This window comes from Dendrobates tinctorius, unplaced genomic scaffold, assembly GCF_039654945.1.
Source record: "Dendrobates tinctorius isolate UK_male_01 unplaced genomic scaffold, ASM3965494v1 ptg000091l, whole genome shotgun sequence".
In the NCBI taxonomy this organism is placed as follows: domain Eukaryota; kingdom Metazoa; phylum Chordata; class Amphibia; order Anura; family Dendrobatidae; genus Dendrobates; species Dendrobates tinctorius.
In genome coordinates this window covers 3064412-3087057 of record NW_027361759.1, presented here as the reverse complement: position 1 = coordinate 3087057, position 22646 = coordinate 3064412, and the positions used below count along the sequence as shown (strand labels likewise).

Below are 22646 nucleotides of genomic sequence, written 5' to 3'. Positions count from 1 at the left end.
GGTTTGCAGCTGGTTCATCGAGTTCAAAGTAAGGGTGCTCTTTTGCCATAACAAAATTATGAAGAACCACACACGCCTTCACCACCTTATCCACTGTTTCCATTTTAAGATTAATGGCTGTGCCGAGAATGCGCCATCTGGAGACAAGAATGCCAGAAGCACACTCTATAGCTCTTCGGGCCCTGGACAGTCTGTAATTAAATATTTTTTTGGTGTAGTCCATGTACTGGCTGGAGTATGGTTTCATCAGGTTTTGGCACATTTGAAATGCCTCATCCCCAGCCTTTACAAATGGCTGTGGCGGACCTTCGGTGTGGGGAAGAGGACGTGGCTTGGGGAAATTGAAATAGTTGCCATACAACCTCCGGCCCATGTCAGAGTTTTTAAAAGCCTGGGAGTCATTCCCATGGCCAAATGCCCCAATGTCTACTGCAACAAACAGACAGTCTGCATCCGCACTGCCCATGAGTACTGTAGAAAAGTACTATTTGTAGTTATAGTACTCCGATCCACTTCTTTTGGGTTTTATTATCCGGATGAGTTTCCCATCCACCGCTCCCAAACAGTTGGGGAAATTGCCGACTGTCCAGAATTTTTCAGCGATTTCCATCCACTTTTCTGCGATGGGCAGGGGCATAAATTCTGGACAGAGAACGTCCCACAAAGCCCGGCAGGTGTCCGCAACTATTCCCGACAAGGTGGAGATTCCAAGCCGGTACTGGAAGTGGAGTGAAGATAGGGTCTCTCCAGTAGCCAGGAATCTGCCATACAGAGAAAGAACAAAAATTAATATTTATGTCTAGGGTTTTTTAAAACACTAACATAAAAAAATATTAGTACATGGCATTGCAATAATTCTGCAGGCTTTTGTTTACTACATGGCAGAACAATAATTCTGCATGATTTTGTTTACTACATGGCAGAACAAAAATTCTGCAGGCTTTGGAACAGTACATGGCAGAACAAAGAAAATTATGCAGACATTGGTTTGTAAATATTATGTACCGTAATATGACCAGGAGCCATTCCTCAGGAGTAATTGCACGACGGAGTTGTGTGTCCTGTCTCCGGATGGCTTCTTGAACACGAGCAAGCAAATCCCTGAAGCTTTCTTGGGACGTCCGCGTATAGTCACTAAATTTCTCCGGGTTTCCCTGGAGCTCGCTGTAGAGGGTGGGGTGCTCTCCCGGAGTTCAATAATCGGATGTATCCACAAACGCCCCCGCTGCCGTCTTCGCTCTCTCCCTTTGTTGAGCAAATGCAAAAGCCTGAGCCAGCGCGATGTCCTAATCCAAGTTAAAGTGAAAACTCTTCCAACGCAGATCCATGTTCACAAAGGAAATAGCAACAAAATCTGAAGAATTCAGCTGTAAACAGGGTATACTGTATATAAAGAATTCCCATGACACACGCCCACTGGTATCCCATTGGTGGAGTCTGTTTCAAGAATTTTTCATGGATTTTCCTCCTGTGAAATGTGACACCTAGACAACGCATGCGCCTAAAAACGCAAACGCATGTAAAAATGCATGAAAATGCATACAAACGCTGCGTTTTCTTGTCGTCATGCGCACGCTGATGCGTCAAAAAAATCGCTGCGTTTACATGCGTTTGCAAGCGTTTTTTGCTTGCGTTTTATGTGCGCACGAAACGCTGTTCAAAACTACGCAAATGTGAAAGTAGCCTAAGGACTGTTTTCTGTTGCTTTTGGCTGCTGTGAAGGCCGGTTACCTTTTGTTGTTGCTTTGGGGTTTATGGAGCAAATAAACCCACACGGACTCTTTTAAAGAAGCATGCTTCATGTTTTTCCTCCTGCTGCAGCTGAGTGAGTACAATCCTTACAGTTGGTATTGGGGTCTACAAATTAGGTTTGTATTGGTGGTCTATAAAATGTTTGTTGGTATTGGTGGGCTATAAAATTTGTTAGTATTTGTGGGCTATAAAATATGTAGGTATTGGTGGACTATAAAGTTGTTTATTGCCAACCTGTACATAAATAAAGAGACGGACTCGATCACATGCTCTGTAAATGCTCTTTGTCAATCCCACTTTATCTCTGATATGTATCTGCATTAACATACTGCATCACTGTGATACATCTGCAGCACTAGTCGGCCTCTCTTCCATACTGTAAATTTCTGGAGAAAACAAATCCATTATCTAGACTTGAATTTAATAGAAAAGGTCATTTATGTATTATTATTATTCCTACCTCAGACCTTAACCAACTCAACAAATGATCATCATCTGTGAGAAGAAATACCTGGAGGGAAAGTCTCAGACATGACTCCCTTATAAATTTATGGATCTGGAGCAGGCCCAGTAACAAATGAAATCTTGACATTTATTTCTTTTGGCACCACCACCATGAACAAACAGAGATAGCAATTATGCTTAATCCGGAAACATACTTCACAGAAATAAAAAGTTCCAGACCCCTTATATTATACATTGTAAACACAGCACGTCAAACTAGAAGGCCATCCTGACAGAGTAAGCCTATAATTTGTGTTTTCCCATTCATAGCAGCTCAACAGAGAATAATACATGATTTATTACAATGAATCCAGGTGTCCGGACATCAACATGAGGTCATCCCGGGAGTGTGTCCTATGTAACGCGTGTAGATCCTGTAACCACATGAAATTAGAACTCTAGATAACCTCTTTGGCTGCGTCTAAAATAATGGGCTACCCTTTTTTCAGTCGGATGAGGGATTCCTATTCTTTAGATCTGCTGATTGTCTGTAGTTAGGTACAGGCATTAAAAGACTGATGTCAAGACTCTGTCCTTGGGTGAACAGAAGAGGAGATTGCCCTGTGCGAGGATGAAATATGGGCCCCTTGCTCTCCGATATGTCATCATACAGCAATGCCTTATGCATCAAAAATAATTCCCCCTTGTGAGCCATGAAATTCAATAGCTTATTCCCTTAGGTTACAGACTATAGGAAGCAACTTTGAAAGTGGCAGTGGGCCTCGTACCGTACCAGAGCCCTGTGCAGCTGCACACGTCATACATCCACCTGCACTCTTAGCTTATAGAGGAATTTCAGCATCTCAGCGCTATGGTATGTGCACATGCTGAGTATTTGCAGCAGAAATTTTTGTATGTTTCTTTGCAGGAAAACACTGCTTAAAAGATGCGGGCAATTGACCTGTTTTGATATGTTTTAAGGGGGTTGTCTGGTATTCAATGAAAAGTCTGTAGTCACTCTCTGTGACTGCAGACTTTTGAATCTCCCCAGTGCATGTGCTGTGAAGATTCAACGGTTTCTGAGCCTGGAACAGCGGTGACATATGCGATATGCATACTCCCGGGCAAAAGCAGTTTAGAGAGTGCAGCCATCCAGTGGGCATGGTCACCAAGTGGGTTAGGCCATCGAGTGGGCATGGCCATCTAGTGGGTGCAACCGTCCAGTGGGCATGACCGTCTAGTGGGTGCAGCCATACAGTGGGCATGGTCGTCTAGTGAGTTAGGCTGTCCAGTGGGTTAGGCTGTCCATTGGGCATAGTCGTCTAGTGGGTGCAGCCATCCAGTGGGCATGGCCGTCTAGTGGGTGCAGCCATACAGTGGGCATGGTCGTCTAGTGAGTTAGGCTGTCCAGTGGGTTAGGCTGTCCATTGGGCATAGTCGTCTAGTGGGTGCAGCCATCCAGTGGGCATGACCGTCTAGTGGGTGCAGCCATACAGTGGGCATGGTCGTCTAGTGAGTTAGGCTGTCCAGTGGGTTAGGCTGTCCATTGGGCATAGTCGTCTAGTGGATGCAGCCATCCAGTGGGCATGACCGTCTAGTGGGTGCAGCCATACAGTGGGCATGGTCGTCTAGTGAGTTAGGCTGTCCAGTGGGTTAGGCTGTCCATTGGGCATAGTCGTCTAGTGGGTGCAGCCATCCAGTGGGCATGGCCGTCTAGTGGGTGCTGTCGTCCAGTGGCCATGGCCGTCTAGTGGGTGCAGCCTCACTCAATACACTTGAGTGACTGCAGACTTTTCATTTTAAACCGGATAACCCCTTTAAGCATGCGTTTTTGATGCACTTTTCCTCATTCATTTGAATAGAGGAAGAACGCTGCAAAAGCGCTGGAACAATTAAAATGCTGAAGGATTGAAACTGCTTCAGATGTTCAAGGAAAAAATAAGCAGCACATGTATGAGGTTTCAGAAATCTCACTTATTTTCCTGGTAGTGTAAAACGCAACATTTTTCAGCAGCAAAATTGTGCAGGAAAAATGCAATGTGTAAACAAGCCCTAAGATCTTTCTATCAGTAAGACAAGAGTATGGCACTTCAAGGGTTTAGTTCACCAGACGAGTAGCAGAAAATATAAAAATGTATTACTTAGGCTTGTAGTTACTGTGAAGCACAAAAGTTTCACCATCCCAAAGGTTTTGCTTTTTGGATCTACCTTTTTGTGATTGGCAATATTTTGTTCTCCTTGTTGGTCAATGGTCTGAGGGTCTAATCAGACTTATGATTTTCTGATGAGTGAGATTTACATAATTTCCCTTTGAGGTGGAATAGAATACATTTTATATATATTGAGCTGCTATTGGAGTTAATATATTGCAGCAGGTTGACTTTGTTGGAGCTCCAGCTGACATTCATGATACATTTGGAGAGGCTATCCTGAAGGACCTGTTTTTTTTTCCTGTGCATACCATTGACCAACATGGAGTTTAGCGCTACAATTTATTTATTTGTGTAATCTATTGCTCCTATTGGATTTTTTCATGCAGATCCAGAATTTGTCTGCTGCTTTATTTCTTTGGTTTGTACTTCCTCTATTATTGAAGGCGCTAGTGTTACAGTATATTTTTTGGTTGTAATATTTTGTTCTCATATTAACGTATGCTAGATCATTAGAATTTCCGGATCACTAAATGCTGAAATATTAGAATTTTACTGCCTGTGTGCCTTGGATTTTCTGATATCAGCGTGGCTTATAGTTTAGTCCACCACAAGGGAAAAAAAAGTTTATAACCAAAGGTTATAGATTAGGCTAGTTTCACACTAGCGTTAAGAGGCGCAGCGCACGGCCGCCGCGCAGCTCCGTCCCCTGCCGCGCCCCCTCCGGTCAGCTCCTCCTATGGGCGCATGATGCTGCATGTGACCTGCATACCCTATCGTTAGCATTGGGTACGCAGGCCGTGCACTGGTATGATTTTGATGGCGCATGCTCCCTTTTGGCCGTGCGCCGACATGCGTCAAACGCACCGTGCTGCATTTTTGTGCGCTCGGCGAACAGCCAATGCTAACGATAGTGTACGTAGGTCGCATGCAGCGTCATGCACCCATAGGAGGAGCTGACCGGAGTGGGCACGGCAGGGGGCGGAGCTGCACAGCGGCCGTGCGCTGCGCCTCCTAACGTTAGTGTGAAACTAGCCTTAGTTCACACACAATTCTAATCCATAATTTGTCACAAGTGAAAAAAGGACTGCAAATTTGTCTTAACATTTATCCAAACATAGAAGACACAAGATTTGTAAAATCAGATTGTACACTACCGTTCAAAAGTTTAGGGTCACTTAGAAATGTCCTTATTTTTGAAAGAAAAGCAGTTTTTTCCAATGAAGCTAACATTAAATGATTCAGAAATACATTCTATACATTGTTAATGTGGTAAATAACTATTCTAGCTGCAAACGTCTGGTTTGTAATGCAATATCTTCATAGGTTTATATAGGCCCATTTCAAACAACCATCACTCCAAGTGTTCTTATGGTACTTTGTGTTTGCAAACTGTGTAAGAAGGCTAATGGATGAGTAGAATAGCTGAAAACAGTTTGGCTGATTAGAGAAGCTATAAACCTGACCTTCTTTGAGCTAGTTGAGAATTTGGAGCATTACATTTGTAAGCTCCATTAAACTCTCAAAATGGCCAGAAAAAAAAGAACTTTCAACGGTGTGTACTACTCCCTTCAGAGGACAGCACAAACAGGCTCTAACCAGAGTAGAAAGAGAAGTGGGAGGCCGCGCTGCACTAGTGAGCAACAAGACAAGTACATTAGAGTCTGCAGTTTGAGAAATCGACGCCTCACAGGTCCTCAACTGGCAGCTTCATTAAATAGTACATACAAAATGCCAGTGTCAACGTCTACAGTGAAGAGGCAACTCCGGGATGCTGGCCTTCAGGGCAGAGTAGCAAAGAAAAAGCCATATCTGAGACTGGCTAATAAAAGGAAAAGATTAATATTGGCAAAAGATCACAGACGTTGGACAGAGGAAGATTGGAAAAAAAGTGTTATGGACAGACAAATCCAAGTTTGAGGTGTCTGGATCACACAGAAGAACATATGTGAGACTCAGAACAACTGTAAAGATGCTGGAAGAGTGCCTGACGCCATCTGTCAAGCATGGTGGAGGTAATGTGATGGTCTGGGGTTGCTTTGGTGCTGGTAAAGTGGGAGATTTGTACAAGGTAAAAGGGATTTTGTATAAGGAAGGCTATAACTCCAATGCAATGTCATACCATACCCTCTGGACAGCGCTTAATTGGAGCCAATTTCATCCTACAACAGTACAATGACCCAAAGCACACCTCCAAATTATGCAAGAACTATTTAGGGAAGAAGCAAGCAGCTGGTATTCTATCTGTAATGGAGTGGCCAGCGCAGTCACCAGATCTCAACCCCATTGAGCTGTTGTGGGAGCAGCTTGTGGGTGGGGCTTCTGGAAGCATGGGGTGAAATTTCTCCAGATTACCTCAGCAAATTAACTGTTAGAATGCCAAAGGTCTGCAATGCTGTAATTGCTGCAAAGGGAGCATTCTTTGATGAAAGCAAAGTTTGAAGGAGAAAATTATTATTTCAAATAAAAATCTTTTTTTCGAACCTTGTCAATGTCTGGACTAGATTTTAAATTCATTTGGAAACTCATTTGATTAATAAAAGTATGAGTTTTCATGGAAAAACACAAAATTGTCTGGGTGACCCCAAACTTTTCAACGGTAGTGTATGTTATTTATGCCTTATTAGCACATGGCTGCTATCATCTTGCTTACCTTGACTGCAGTTATGGCCAGTGAAACCAGGGAAACATTTGCATTTGTTCAGTCCGACACATTCGCCATGCTTACAGCCCTGTTCACATATAGCTGGAGAATGATGACAAGATATGTAAAAAAATAATAATTCCACTAGATCCATTCTATGTATACTAATTGAATCAAAATTTTAATGTACTATACATTAATAGGGGATTATATAGGGATGAATAATAATCACAACTATATATATAAAATAACATTTATAATTTATCAGGATTCTATATGAAAAGAATTAGAAGCTCCATACAGACATCATTGGACCCTAGATCTTGTGTCCCACCTTATCAGCTTGGGCTGTCAAAGACAATAAATTACATCAGTATGTGACCTGGCGAACCATTATTGCATGAATTATAAAATATACACATACAGGCAGGTTGTAATTTACCTTCACATTGGCCTTTGTTATTTTGTTTCCACCCGTAGCAGCACTCAATTTTGGTTCCATATCTACATAGTCCAGGTGTGTTCATAGATGGTATGAGCTGTCTATGCCTTCTGCAGATACAGAGAGTGATAACATTCAGTATATTATTGTTGTGAACGTATGAACACCAAGTAGAAGCTACATAAAAAATAACCTCATTGTTCCATAGATAGCTGTCATTTGCTTATAGTTTGACACACTTTCAATTTCTAATACTCGTCCTAACTATATACAATAAACGCCTAAGGAAAATAGTCTCCAAGTTTGCAGTAGACATATGGTATATGATAAAACCACTGTTTCCAACCCAGATATTTAAATGATATTGACATTAGTGATGGCATGATCACGTGTTATCCGAACATGCACGGGTGCTAACCGATTGTCTTCGGCGTGCGAGAAAAATATGTTCAAGTCTCCGAGGCTGCATATCTCGGAGCTGTTCATAGGCAATCCCTGAATGTGTTTCGGCTGTCGAACAGACCGAAGACACTCGGTTAGCAAATGAGCATGCTCAAATAACATCTTATCTGAGCACGTTCACTCATCACTAATTGACATCTTTTGATCCGATTGATATCATTCGTCAGATTCATCAGGAGGTGAACGCGAACATGTTTGCTTAATTTGACAGGCAGGTTCAGCCCTGGCTCCTCCCAATATCGGCCCATTTTCACGGAGCTGCTTTAAACTTGTGTGAAAAAGCCAAAAGTTGCAAAATTTGAGTGCTAAAATTTTGCAACTTTTCAAGGCATTTTACATTCGTTGTCTGCTAAAAGCTTTGATTAATCGGGCCCATTGAGTTTTTGGCTATGTGCATATGCTGTATTTTGAGGAGTTTTAGGAGCTGAAACTTAGAGGACACGCCTGAGATTCTTCTCAAAAAGGCTCAACTCCTCAAAGAAAAACTTTGAGGTTCTGCTTAGTTTCCTCTAATAAAAAACTCAGCAAAACGACTTGCACATGTGCACATAGCCACTGAGCAGAACCTCCAAGGTTTGAGTATTTGAGAATCATTTGGAGAGTTTCCACTCCGTTTCTGCTGCAAAACTCCCAAAAGAAAACCCTCTGTGCACATGTCTTTAGTGTTTTTCACACTGAGATTTTTACTGTACTTTTGGTTTCGAAACTTTCTAAAATCTACAAGTAGTTAAAAAACCATAAGTTTTGTTTGGGGAGTGGGGGGGGGGTATGTCCACACAGTGACTTATAGACTTATAGATGTTTTTTCTGAATTGACTTCCTTGTCTTCTTATACGGTTCTGTGGCGTCTTCTTTTTTAAATTCTACGTGAGTGGCAGCTTCCAAATAGAAGACACCTGAAGAATGTTGAAGTCACTTCTTTTGGCCACTTTCTGGCTTTCAAAGGTCGAAGTGGTTAAAAAGAAGGAGCACATGCACAGCAAGCTATTTTGACATTACTGTGCATATGTTCATTAATTCTTAAATTTATTAAGTGGTTTTTCAGGTAGGTTCCAGATGTAATTCTCTTGAAAAAGTGGAGCAAAAAGGAACATAATGCACAGTAATGTTAAAAACATATTGCAGTGCACATGCTAAGTCATATGTTTCTTCTTTTACCTGCCCCAGGGTTCATAAAGAGTGAAGTAATTAAAAGACGTAAAGTGTTCATTCTTCGGGCAACTTTATTAGCAAACCATCCATGCTATATAGAGAGCAAAAACAATGAATGCCAACATTTTGCCTTGAAAAACTCGGTGATTCTGTGGGTGTCTCAAAGATGCCGTGTGCACATATCAGAGAATTTCTACTCTAAAAACTCACTAAAAAAACTCAGTTTGAACACATCCTTGCTTTTCCTGAAGAGGTTTTGAAGAGTTTCTCAAGTATTTTTGCATTTTTTTTTCCTGGAAGATTTTTTTTGTTTTCTTTTTCAGCCTTTTGATTGTGCAGTGCCTGGGTTATAGTGCTTCACATTAGGATGCACTTTAAAGACGTGACATCTACTTTATTTTTTGTCACCCAGGCATTTTTCAAAACCTCAAGCATTTAAAAGACACCAAGAAGCATGAACAAATGAACAGATTATTTTGAGCATCCTTTGAGCTCTGTTTCCAGTATTTTAAAAAGCGTAACTGCCCCTAAAAAGCAAGACATAGTGTGAACATACGAAAAGTCTTTTACATAAAATCGTTTTAAAGGGAATCTGCCAGAAGGATAAGCTGTATAAATGGGTACGCAGACCATAGAAAGTTTAATAAAATTATACCTTGAAAATTTGTGATCCCATGTCTTATTCCAGCAAAATCCATGTTTTTCCTAATATATAAATAAGCCGATAGGGCAGGACATAGATCTCCCAGTTAGTCTGTCTCCAGAGCTTATTTTAAATGAAAGGTAGTTTTATCAGTGTGAGACATGTAAAGACTTAGGCCCCCGTCACACATAGCGACGCAACAGTGAACCCGACAACGATATGACCTTGTCAGGATCTCTGGTATGTCGCTACATGATCGCTGGTGAGCTGCCAAACAGGCAGATCTCAGCAGCAATCAGGACCAGCTCCGATGTACTGCTATCAGCCCCATACCAGCTGTCTGTAACCGGAAAGCTGAAGACGTGTTAATTGTCATCATACTTAGCTCTGTAGTGAGATCAGGACAGCAGACTAAAGCCCCCGTCACACACAGCGAGATCGCTAGCGAGATTATTATTATTATTATTATTTATTTATATAGCACCATTGGTTCCATGGTGCTGTACATGAGAAGGGGTTACATACAGATTACAGATATCACTTACAGCAAACAAACTTACAATCACAGACTGATATAGAGGGAGAGAGGACCCTGCCCTTTCGGGCTTACATCCTACAGGATGGTGGGGAAGGAGACAGTAGGTTGGAGGGTTACAGCGGTTCCAGTGATGGTGAGGCGGTAGCTCCAGTAGTGGTGAGGAGGCAGTGGGGATCACTGCAGGCTGTAGGCTTTCCTGAAGAGGTGGGTTTTCAGGTTCCGTCTGAAGGATCCGAGTGTGGTTGATAGCCGGACGTGTTGGGGCAGGGAATTCCAGAGGATGGGGCCTATTCGGGAGAAGTCTTGGAGGCGGTTGGGTGAGGAGCGTATAAGTGTGGAGGAGAGAAGGAGGTCTTGGGAGGACCAGAGATTACGTGAGGGGAGATATCTGGAGATTAGTTCAGAGATGTAAGGAGGAGACAGGTTGTAGATGGCCTTGTATGTCAGTATTAGTAATTTGAACTGGATACGCTGAGGGAATGGGAGCCAGTGAAGAGATTTGCAGAGGGGAGAAGCGGAGGAGTAGCAAGGAGAGAGATGAATTAGTCGGGCGGCAGAGTTGAGAATGGACTGGAGAGGTGCAGGGAGGCCACAGAAAAGGATGTTGCAATAGTCGAGGCGGGAGATGATGAGGGCATGCACAAGCATTTTAGTAGATTGAGGGTTGAGGAAGGGACGGATTCTGGAAATATTTTTGAGCTGGAGGCGACAGGAGGTGGAGAGAGCTTGGATGTGCGGTTTGAAGGACAGGGCAGAGTGAAGGGTTACTCCGAGGCAGCGGACCTCCGGTACAGGGGAAAGCGCGGTGTTGTCAATTGTTATAGAAAGGTCAGGTAAGGAAGATCTGTGAGATGGGGAAAGATGATCAGTTCAGATTTGTCCACATTGAGTTTGAGGAAGCGAGAGAAGAAGAAGGAGGATATGGCTGATAGACACTCTGGGATTCTGGAGAGCAGAGAGGTGATGTCTGGGCCAGAGAAGTAGATCTGAGTATCATCGGCATAAAGGTGGTACTGGAAGCTGTGGGACTTTATGAGTTGCTCCAGACCAAGTGTGTAGATTGAGAAGAGTAGGGGTCCTAGAACAGAGCCTTGGGGGACTCCAACAGAGAGAGGGTGGGATGAGGAGGTAGTGTGGGAGTGGGAGACGCTGTATGTGTGTCAAGTGTCAAGTTTTGTGACTCTACAGCAATCTCACCTGTGATATCGCTGTGTGTGACACCTATCAGCGACTGCCCCCCCCCCCCGCCGGGTATCGCTGATCGTGCTTGAAACCCTTGGACATTTTTGATCGTTGGTCTCCTGCTGGCCAGCACGTATTGCTGAGTGTGGCAGGCGGGAGACCAGCGATCAGCAAGCTGGTATCCAAGGTAAACCGCGGGTAACTAAGCGCGCGCGTCGCTTAGTTACCCGCAGTGTATCTTAGATACCAGCATGCTGGTGCAGGGAGCTGGTATCCAAGGTAAACAGCGGGTTTCTAAGCACCATAAAACTTGTGACTCAGCAGCGATCTTGCTAGCGATGTCGCTGTGTGTGACGGGGGCTTTAGCCTGCTGTCCTGATCTCACTGCGGAGCTAAGCATGATGACAATTAACACGTCTTCAGCTTTCCGGTTACAGACAGCCGGTATAGGGCTGATAGCAGTACATCAGAGCTAAGCTTTTACTCATTACAAATGCATCTGCAGCTGTAACTCTCCTCTCAGAGTGCTGTCAGCTCTGATGTACTGACTTTTCCCTCCTCACTGATTGCCTAAAGAGAACTTCAAAAGTGTAAGGCTACTTTCACACATCAGGTTTTCGGCGTCAGGCGTGTTCCGGCGTCGTGCCGGAGCGCCGGATCCGGCAAATGTTTAGTAAAACCGGATGTGACGGATCCGGTTTTCTGCCGGATCCGTCTTGCGCTTGACAGCCAAAACCGGATCCGTCTCATCCGGTTTTCGATCCGTTTTTCAACAGATTACGCCAGATCCGGTTTTTAAAATCGCCCCTTGTGGCCTTCCGAAAGGGATTGGCTACTGAAAAACTATATATAGCGTGTTCCTACAGCCCTTCTTTGACAGGTTGTAGAGGAGAAAGTGCAGGTTGGAGAGAAGAGCAAGTTACCGAAGATGGATGTTGTGATTGGAAATATTTTGAAGAATTTGGCGGATTTTACAGCGGAGGCGAATCGTTTGAGGGTGATTGTTCTGGAGAAGGAGAGAGCGAGACAGCAGCGCATCAGGCATCGTAGACGACGTTTGTGGATCCACCCCATCACAGCCAAGAGAATGACGCGTGGGGTCTATTCTACACTCTGCATGGACCTTAGACGAAACCCGGATAAATTTTTTGGATATGTTCGGATGAAAATGGAGAATTTTGATTACTTGGTGGAGCGCATTGCACACCTCATAAGAAAATCGGACACCTATTGCCGCTTCTCTGTTTCACCCGCAGAGCGTCTGATGGTGACTTTAAGGTAAGCCACATTTATTGGATATGCTCGCATCAGAGCACACTTTCACTGCAATCTTGTTGGTGGTAGTTTGCATCTCCAAGTGTTATAGCTGACTTTTGGTATGTAATGCTGTGATTTTAAACTAATTGATTGTTTTTTAATTCCCCACAGATTTTTTGCAACTGGAGAATCCCTTTCGTCACTGCATTTCCAGTACAGACTCGGGATTTCCACCATATCTGGAATAGTGAAGTACACATGCCGTGCACTGTGGAACTCCTTAGCTGAAGAGTTTTTACCAGAGCCCACAACAGAGAGGTGGATTGAAATTTCAGAAAAGTTTCAACAGATATGTCAGTTTCCGAACTGCTTGGGCGCTGTGGACGGGAAACATATCCGCATTGTAAAGCCAGCCGGATCGGGATCGGAATATTTCAATTACAAGAAATATTTTTCAATTGTCCTCATGGCCATCGCTGACGCGGAATACAAATTTATTGCTGTTGATATTGGGGCCTATGGCCGCTCCAATGACTCTCAAGTTTTCAAACTGTCTGCCATGGGGCGTAAACTGTATGGAAACACCTTCCAGTTCCCACCCCCTAGACCGCTGCCGCAAACATCTGGTCCACCTATGCCATTTGTCTGTGTAGGGGATGAAGCCTTCCAGCTGTCAGAACACCTTTTGAAACCGTACGGTAGCAGAGGATTGTCAAGAACAAAACGCATTTTTAATTACCGCCTCACAAGAGCAAGAAGAATGGTTGAATGTACCTTTGGTATTCTGACAGCCAAATGGCGGGTCCTATTGACTGCGATCAACATCAAGACAGAAACAGTGGACGAGGTGATCAAAGCTTGCGTGGTACTCCACAATTTTGTTATCTGCAAGGAACCCATTTCCATTGAGGACACCTCTGAGGAAACCACCTTGCAAGATTACCATGACATTACCACTAGAAGTTCTGTGACGGTTTCAGTAATGAGGGACAATTTTGCACTATACTTTATGTCACCTCAAGGCAGAGTACACTGGCAGGATGACAGAGTGTGAAAGATATGTGCCCTTAACCAAACTTGTGTACCTTCTGTATCAACAGTATATACCTTTGTATCTTGTCATGGTCTTACTATTTTTACCTTTAGGCCACAGGTGTATACCTGGTTGTGTTTTATGCAAAGTATTTCACCTTTTAACAAAAGTTGTGTACATTGTTAGGAAATCACCAACAATAAACACAACTTTTTAGGTGAAATACTTTGCTTCAAACACAACCAGGAACACAACTGTGGCAAAAAGCTAAAATTTACCGACAGTTATATACCTGGTTTTGAATACCTTTTTACCTTTCAAATACCATGTATTTAACCTTTTTTTTTTAAACATAGTTCGCCGCAGAAAGAAATGACAGACAACCATTGTAAAACGATAATTTAACTTTTATTTAAAATATTTTTTTTTTTTGTAAAATGTTTTTAAAGTGAAAAAAACTTTTTTAATAAAGGTTTTAAACCAAATGACCATTTTTCTTAAAAAACACACATTATAAATCTGTGTAGTGTGGGGTGGAAATACTGCTGGATGGGCTGCGGGACACTTCGACACTGGGAGTGTGGAGAGAGGACTGGGATCGTGGTGGGGAAGGAACAGTTAGAGGTGAAGGTGTGGAAAAAGCTACAGAATGGGTGGACATGTGGGAGGCAGAAGAGGTGGTGGGCGGTGGAGTGGAGGGTTGGGCAGGGACTGTAGGAGCAGATGATGTTGATGGAAAGTTGTATGGGGAAGGAGTTTGGTACGGGGAAGGAGTTTGGTACGGGGCAGGTTGCTGGAAGTGGGGAGATGTCTGGTACTGGGGAGGTTGCTGGTACTGGGGAGGTGGCTGGTATGTAATAGGAGGGGGAGGATGGAAAGTGGCTGGAGGGGGTGCAGGTGGAGGAACTACTGGGGTGGGAGGAGGAGGTTGGGAGGTAACGTGCTGGAGAGCACCGTGGCATGAATGCATTACATGCATCTGCTGGGTAGGAGAGAGCGTTTCCATGCGCTCCACAACAGACCTGAAAAAGGTGTGGTTTGGCGAAGATCTTGCTTCTGAATGCATGGTTTGCAGAAGTGTCTTCACCTCCAGAATGCTGGAGTTGATCTGCTGAAAGCCTGTGGAGATTTGCTCTGACAAAACTTTTAGACAGTTCTGGAAAGATACATTCAGATGCAAGAACTCTGGCGCATAAGTCTTTTCCTGACCCCTCTGCCGCTGCCGCCCAGTACCCGCAGGTGTACTAGAGGTGGCAGGGGCAGAAGGGTGGGGTAAAGGGAAAGCGATGTCCTCACCAGCAGCTTCATGTAATGTAGGCGGCCAGGATGCTCCTGTGCTGGTGGATGGGACAGATGGGTCGAATGTGTGGGAAGGCTGGGAAGGTGCAGATGTACCGGGGCGGTCGAAGTGTCCCTCAGTGCCGGTCTCCTCAGGGATTGCCTCAGAAGGGTCCAATCGTGCAGGCTCCCGAGTGCTGCTCACCGTGCTGTGGAATAAAGAGAAAAAAAAACAATTAAAATAGTGACATGGCATGGCCCTGGCTGAAAAAAATTGTTACATCTAAACATTTTTTTTTCACATGTGGTGTGTAATATTTACCTTCTGGTGACCATTGTATCCCGGAGGAATGACAGGGCTCGTGCGTACTTGTACTTGCTCCTGCGTCCTCCAGATCCACTCGGGGCCCGCATCTCTTTATTGAACTCCTTCTTGAAACGATCCCTCACAGACCGCCACCGCTTCACAATTCTGTCCCCTGAAATGAGAAAGGACAAAGTGGTTAGTATACAACATCAGTGTTTCCCAAACTCCAGTCATCATGGTCCCCAGGGGTCATGTTTTCAGGATTTCCATAGTAAATAGAAATCCTGAACACATGATCCGTGGGGACCACGAGGACTGGAGTTCGAGAAACACTGGTTTACATCAAGCAACCGGTACTGTATATACTTACGCTCTTTAATCTGGGCCCGAGCATCGAGGTCCTCCCAGCGGGCCACAAGGAGCGAACAGATTTCCTCCCAGAGTCGTCGGGTAACGATCAGGTCAGCATGGCGGCGGTCAGCCATATTCCATAGCGGCTCCCTTTCTCTGACGAGATCGATGAGGTGGTCAACATCAATTCCTCCATCCTCACCGTCTGAGTCGGGAGCACGCTGTGAAGGCTGTTAAAGTAAAATAGAAAAATAGCAAAATTAGTTACCACACTTAAGACATGAAATAAAAAGTGTACCAAAACTTCACTTAAATATTATACTTACACGCTGGTGACCACCGCGTTGCTGTCGCCGACGACCCTGGGAGGCACTGCGAGGACCTCTTGGCCGAGCACCAGATTGGGAAGACTAGAGAAGAAAAGAAAAAAAATTTATGTGTTTGGATGTTGGCATTTGTTTGCTGTGTGTGGTCTGCAGAACATTGTTTTCTATGTGTTGTGTGTAGTGTGATGTTGTGTTTCTGCATTTGATGCAAAAAACTTACCAATTGTGAGCCCACTCCAGGTGTCTGTCCACCCCTTCCTTCTTCTTCTGAGAGCTCCTCTTCAGCTTGTGATTCCTGTTTTGAAATAAAAGGCAATGAATAGACATATATTACAGAGATGATGGATTTTGGAAATAAAAACTTACCGTCAAACGCTGACAATGCGAGGGAGGGCTCCCAGAAGAAGATGTGCTGTCCTCTTGCTGGCCAGACTCCATGGCTGTGGGTGGTGCTGTTGCTGCTGCCAGTGCTGCCACTGCTGCTGCTGCATCTCTTGAGCGGCTGTTGAATAAAGAGAAACAAAGGGCCAATGAATATCTTGATATTCCATGGCCCTAGTTTTGAGGAATGGGGGATTTGATAATTACCGTCTCTCATCTGCTGCTGGACTCCCCTCCCGTTGTTCAGCTTGTTCCCTTTGCTGCTCCATTTGGGGTGGTGGTGGTGCTGATGGTGCTGCAGTGGTCTCCTGCCTTCTCCTGCACCTGGTTGCTGTCTTGGGTGACATGTTGGGTGTGGCTGAGGGTCCCACTGTCATGCTTTTATATATGTGTCTTGTGGGCAGAGCTACTGAGCATGCTCAGACCCAAAAAACCGGATCCGGCCACCGGATTCGGCTATCGCCGGATCCGGCGCATTGCGGCGCTCATAGGCTTTCATTTAGTGAAAATCCGGCGTGTCCGGCGTGTCCGGCTTTTTCGCCGGGGACAAAAAACGTTACAGTAGCCGTTTTTTCCAGATGCCGGATTGCGACACATTGCCGGATCCGGCAAAAACCGGATGAAACGCATGGCCATCCGGCCCGATCCGGCGCAAATCCAAGTCAATGGGGGGGAATCCGGATCCGGCATTGCATTTCGCCGGATCCGGTTTTTGTCAAAAGTGCCGGATTGCGCCTGACGGCGAAACCTGATGTGTGAAAGAGGCCTTAGATGTACTCACACACAGCTCCACAGTGAAATCAGGAGAGCAGACTGTCTGTCGCTACTTGTCCCACAACGGTAACGCCCCCTTTAATTCAAAATAACTCTGGTGATAGACTCTCGGGGAGATCCGTGTCCTGCCCATAAATCTTAACAGCTCATTTACATATTAAGAATAACGTGGATTTCTCTGGAACAAAACATCAGATCACAGATATCAATGTATCATTTTATTCAGCTTCCTGTGACCTACCTGCCCATGTAGACGGCTTAGGAGGGTTGATCCTAATGACAGATTCCCTTTAGCTCTGCGGTTTTGCATTGTGTTGCAGTTTTAATTAGTACAATTTAGACAACTTTAGTTTAAAGGTTTTTACTACTTTACATTTTGATCCATTCACAGGTTAGGACAACAGAAAGAACTATATCAAGATACTGATACAGCATCCTTTGTGGTACTTGATTATTAGTAGCTTAGTATATAGTGAATAGCTTAATATAGTAGTGAATATATCTTTAAAAAATTAAACTAAATCAAAAACATCAATTTTTTTCTTCTGGTAGAAAACAGGAAGTTATTTAATAAATTGAATGGATATCTATGTTACATAGTCAGTGAAGCAAATTAAATTAGTGAATAGAACAGCCAAATGCCATGTTAATTCCATTAATCCAGAAAATTGACCTGCAGGGCTTTTGTAGCTCAGTTATCTGCTGAGGTCTCCACAAGGGAACAATATGATATCAGTGGATAGGATTATGCAGAAAATGGCTGGGGTGGTGTGTTTAAGTGTTTGGTTTCATAGCATATTCTCTATTACTTCCTAATAATAATTTGTAGATGCCTTTAAGTCAGCAGATCTCGACTGAAATAATAAACCTTACGATTATTATATTTTCATTAGACATCTAGAATCCCACAAATTACCCAAGTGTTGATGTACAAAAAGCTTGTTACTTTGGGAGTCCTCTTACAAGAGTTCATGTACAACATATAACAGAGGGAAAAGTCTGTTCATATTTACATTTAATTGACTGATGTGCCACAGATATTGCCGCGCAGAAAGAGTTTGTTTCCACTTTACTGTAAAATGCATGATTTACTTTGTAATAAAAAATAATGAATAGATTTCAGTTTTTGACCTACAGGAAACAGAAAAGGAGAGTTTTTCAGCTTTAATTAAAAGTACACTCTAAGTTAAACATAGTAAATGTGTTATGTTTAGTGCAGGGTCTCGGGGGTGGAGAATGACACAAGGATTCAGATAACACTGAAGATATGACTCTCCTGTCATGCATTTCCATCCCCTTATTCCCTTCACTAAGCATCCTGTATGATGCTGACCAATCACAAGCTGGCAGCAACATAGAAGTGCAGAAGGAACTGTGAGGATGTCAATAGGATCACATGTTCACAGGTCTTGATGGCCAGAGTGTACAGCCCAAATAAGCACTGAAGATATATTACACAGCATACAGCATATCAAGTGTGGAGATATTGACTTCAGTTAATACTGTATTTATACACTTCTGTGCTGTGTAATATGTCTTCAGTGTTTGTTTAGACTGCACATTGTGGCTGGCATGACCTGTGTGTGGCGCCCCCAGGAGTATGGTCGCCACAGTGGCATTACCTTTCTCCTAGGGAGTGTGATGTCATGCTTGGAAGTAATGAAGGATCTCTCTGTCAGATAAATCCAGCACACAGCTCAGTTCCCACTCCAGGCCAGCAGAGGGAGCTCTGAACCCAAACTGCTGAGGATCTGCTATCTGTGGCCAGGGGAGGGAAGTTAGTGGAGTTCGTGTGGAGAAGGCAAAGAGTGTAGACGTGGAGAGGTGAGCTGGGAGGATTGAGCCGAAGTTGGGCTCACTCCTAGCTGAAGCGCATTGACCGGGGTCCAGTATCCGAGGTTGTATGGATGATGATGTTCCTGCAACAGAAACCGGAGGAACAGGAGGCTGTAAGTGCTCTGTTCCCAACTAAGACTCGGAGGCACAGCAGCAACGTGTGTGAGCCAGAAAGAGGAGGCTATGGCTGCCTGCCATACCAGGGGAGTTCTAAAAGAGAGCAAGCAAGAAGAACTTCAGTGTAACTCAGAACTGCAAGTACCTCAGATAAGCGCTAGGAAGGAGACTACACAACCCATCTGCATAGAGAGATTCCTTAGTTGCTTCCAGGCTGATTAACTCCAGTTCCACCTGTAATCTGGATCCTGGACTGCACTTACAAAGCAAAGTAAAGGTAAAGGAAACTGTACCCTGTTGTGTCATTGCCTTCTTCCTGCAACCCCTTCAGCACTGCTACATCTCTGTGCCTAACACTACACCCTCTTCCTCAACACCTATTACTACTGCCCTGGGACTACAGCTCTACCTGTGGGGAGCTATCACATCTTTGCTGCCTTATACCATCTGTCCCAGAGGATCTGCACTGCAGTGTCAGCTTAATCACTTCATTGCCGAGCACCACAAGTGGCGTCATGTATCATCTACCTATAAACTTTATTCGGCTACGTTTCACCCCTTTTGAATGGACGCCCAGGGCCACGGACCAGGTCACCGCCACCGTGACACATCCCTGTTATGATTGGGCACCGAGGAGAATAGAAGGCACAAGCTAAGCCACAGAAAACCAGAGAGGTTGGTAACTAAGCGGATGCAGACCCCTGATCCTGTCCACACAACTAGCAGTAGCCGTGGAGCGTGCCTACGATGATCCTAGATGCCTCGGCACAGCCGGAGAGCTAACTAAGCCTAAAGCAAGAAAGGGGAAATCTAAACTGCCCCAGAGCAGATCCCAAAGGAATAGATTGCCCCCAAACATATATTGTCCGTGAGACAAGATGAAAACACAAACGCAGGCAGAAAAATAGACTGAGCAAACGATGGGGCCCACACTGCCTAGACAGGACAGGAAAGGAAAGACATTGTCTGCAATCACGCAAAAAACCCTGCAAAAAGTCCAACACGTCTTATGCACAAAAACACTGAAGTCGCACGACTTCGCACCCACTATATCAGCACTCTGGTATATTCTGAAAGCAAAGCAAAAAGAGATCAATATAAAAGGGGACAAAACAAACTGGCACATGCAGTAACATATGGGCGGTGATTCAGCACAGCCCCAGCCGGAGCTGGCTTACTCGCACAAAGCAGAGATAAACAAAACCAGATCAAATGCAAACAGAATAACAAATAAACCACTTAGCTGAACATGCAGGGAAAGAGCAGGAGACATCAGACCTCAGCAGGAACAGGAAGAAAATCACCAGCAGGGATAGAGGGAGTCAGCTGTCTTAAATCCCAATCAGAAACCCCAGATCTCCAATCACCTTCCACATTATCAGGTGGCAAGCCTCTGTCAATCAGTTCAGGTCCACTACCTCCTAGTAACCACCAGAGGGAGTCCAGAAAGAGAACTCACAACCCCTCTGTCAATCTGACCAGCTCCACTACCTTCAGTAATCACCAGAGGGAAGCCAGAGAGAGAATTCACAACACATCCCTCTGAGACACCGGCCCAGTACCGAGTAACCCCACAGCCCTGGGGGCGATCCATGTGGACTCTAGTCATATGGACCAGATGACATCTCCCAGGTCCTTCTGCCCTTCTATGATGCAGCCTGCTTATCATTGATCAGCCTCATACAGGAGGCTGAAGTACACACACAGTGAAAACATTTGATTTTTACTATCTCCATACCTGAAAGGTGAAATAAAAAAAAAAACATTTTTGCCACTCTGCAGAAACTTACCTCATGTGCCCAAAAACATGAAAAATTTGGTAAAGGTCTTTTGAAATGAAACAACATTCAGTGATTTGTGAAAGTCCCCTTGGCACTTTTTGTGTTTTGCTACCTCACAACCTGGAGTTTCACTGTTTTTTTGTGGGTTTCCATCAGTTTATGTAAGGAACATGCCTACAAGTGTGAACATTTTTGTATTGTGAAGCTAACAACAAATAGGACAAAATAACAAATCTTCAGTGTTCATAACTACTCACCCCTCTAAAGTCAGTACTTTGTAGAGCCTTTTTTGGGCGGCAATTACAGCTGCAAGTCACTTTAGTCTCTATGAGCTTTCCACATCTTGCCACTGGGATTTTTGCCCATTCATCAAGATAAAATTGCTCCAGCTCCTTTAAGTCAGATGGTTTTCTCTGGTGAACAGCAACCTTCAAGTCTGGTCACAGATTCTCAATATGTTTAAGATCTGGGCTTTAACTAGGCCACTCCCAAACATTTACATATTTCCCCTTAAAGCACTTGAGTGTTGCTTTTAGCAGTATGCTTTGTGTCACTGTTTTGTTGGAAGGTGAACCTCCATCCCAGTCTCAAATCACTGACAGTGAAAAATGAGGATGAATGAACTCATGGCGATCAACATCCAACACTGCGGAGACACCATCACATGTTTCTCAGCGCAGTGATTCTAGAGCAGTGCCCCCATCCCTTATGGGAAATATGCAAAAACATGCAAAACACAAGCCGCGGAGACACCATCACATGTTTCTCAACGCAAGCAATGACTAGCCAGGTCCCGGGGAAAGACCTGGCTCGTCATTGTTTGCGTTGAGAAACATGTGATGGTGTCTCCGCGGTTTGTGTTTTTCAAATCACTGACAGACTGAAACAGGTTTTGCTCAAGAATATCCCTGTATTTCTCACCATCCATCTTCCCCTCGACAGGGTCCATCTTCCCTGTCCCTGCTGCCGAAAACATACTCAGAGGCCACAGCATGATGCTGCCACCACTATCTTTCACTGTGTTATTGCGATGATAAGCTGTGTTGGCTTGGTGTCAGACATACTGTTTACCTCGGTGGCCAAGGTGCTCCGTCATGTTGCACAGTGTAGTTGTGGTTTCTAATGATTAGTTCTCTAAACTTTTTACTGAGTTGGTTCTGATATCAAATGTATGGAGTTTAGATCTGTACTGTTCTTGGTTCTGGTACTGTTTGTTTGTAATAAACTTGGGTCCCTTTACCTTATTTTATGAGTTTGATTCTGGTACCAAAGTTATCTTAGGAGCTTAGTTCTGGGGCTGGATTTATCATATAAACTTTGTCCTTGTCCTGTATCTATGTGTTAGATTTGGATCTGATATTCTTTCTGTACACTTGTTTAGGGGGTATGAAAAGGCAAGAAGATTTGCAGTGGATACTAAACTAAATCGACTGGGCAAACTCATGAATGTGTACGAATAATTCTATAAGTAAGTAATAGATGTGTTTAGTAATAAGTGTGGATAGGTATGTACATGTATCCGAAATTACAATATACAGTGGCAGGTAAAAGTCTGTGCACCTCTGGTAAAACTAACTTATTGTGAACAGTTAAGCAAGTTGAACAATAAATGATCTCTAAAAGGCCTAAAGTTAAAGATGACATTTCTTTTGTATTTTAGGCCAAAAATTACATAAAAGTGAAATGGGTTGAAGCAAAAGTTTGGGCACTTTTGGAAATGTGTGTGCACAGATAACTTTCACAAAGGCGTCAAACCTTAATTAGCCTATTGGGGTTATAGCGTATTCACCATTATC

The 22646-nt window shown here is 43.9% G+C and overlaps 1 protein-coding gene across 2 annotated transcripts in view; it reads right to left on the bottom strand.

Annotated features, from left to right (window-relative positions):
- The window catches only part of EGFL6 (EGF like domain multiple 6), a 163594-nt gene that overhangs the window by 99989 nt on the left and 40959 nt on the right, over positions 1 to 22646 (bottom strand). For both annotated transcript variants that reach the window (XM_073586162.1, XM_073586163.1), the window contains exons 2-3: positions 7433 to 7542; positions 7000 to 7092 (exon numbers count right to left, since the gene is read on the bottom strand). In XM_073586162.1, coding sequence (XP_073442263.1) covers positions 7000 to 7092; positions 7433 to 7542 — 203 coding nt within the window. The remainder of the gene's footprint in view (positions 1 to 6999; positions 7093 to 7432; positions 7543 to 22646) is intronic.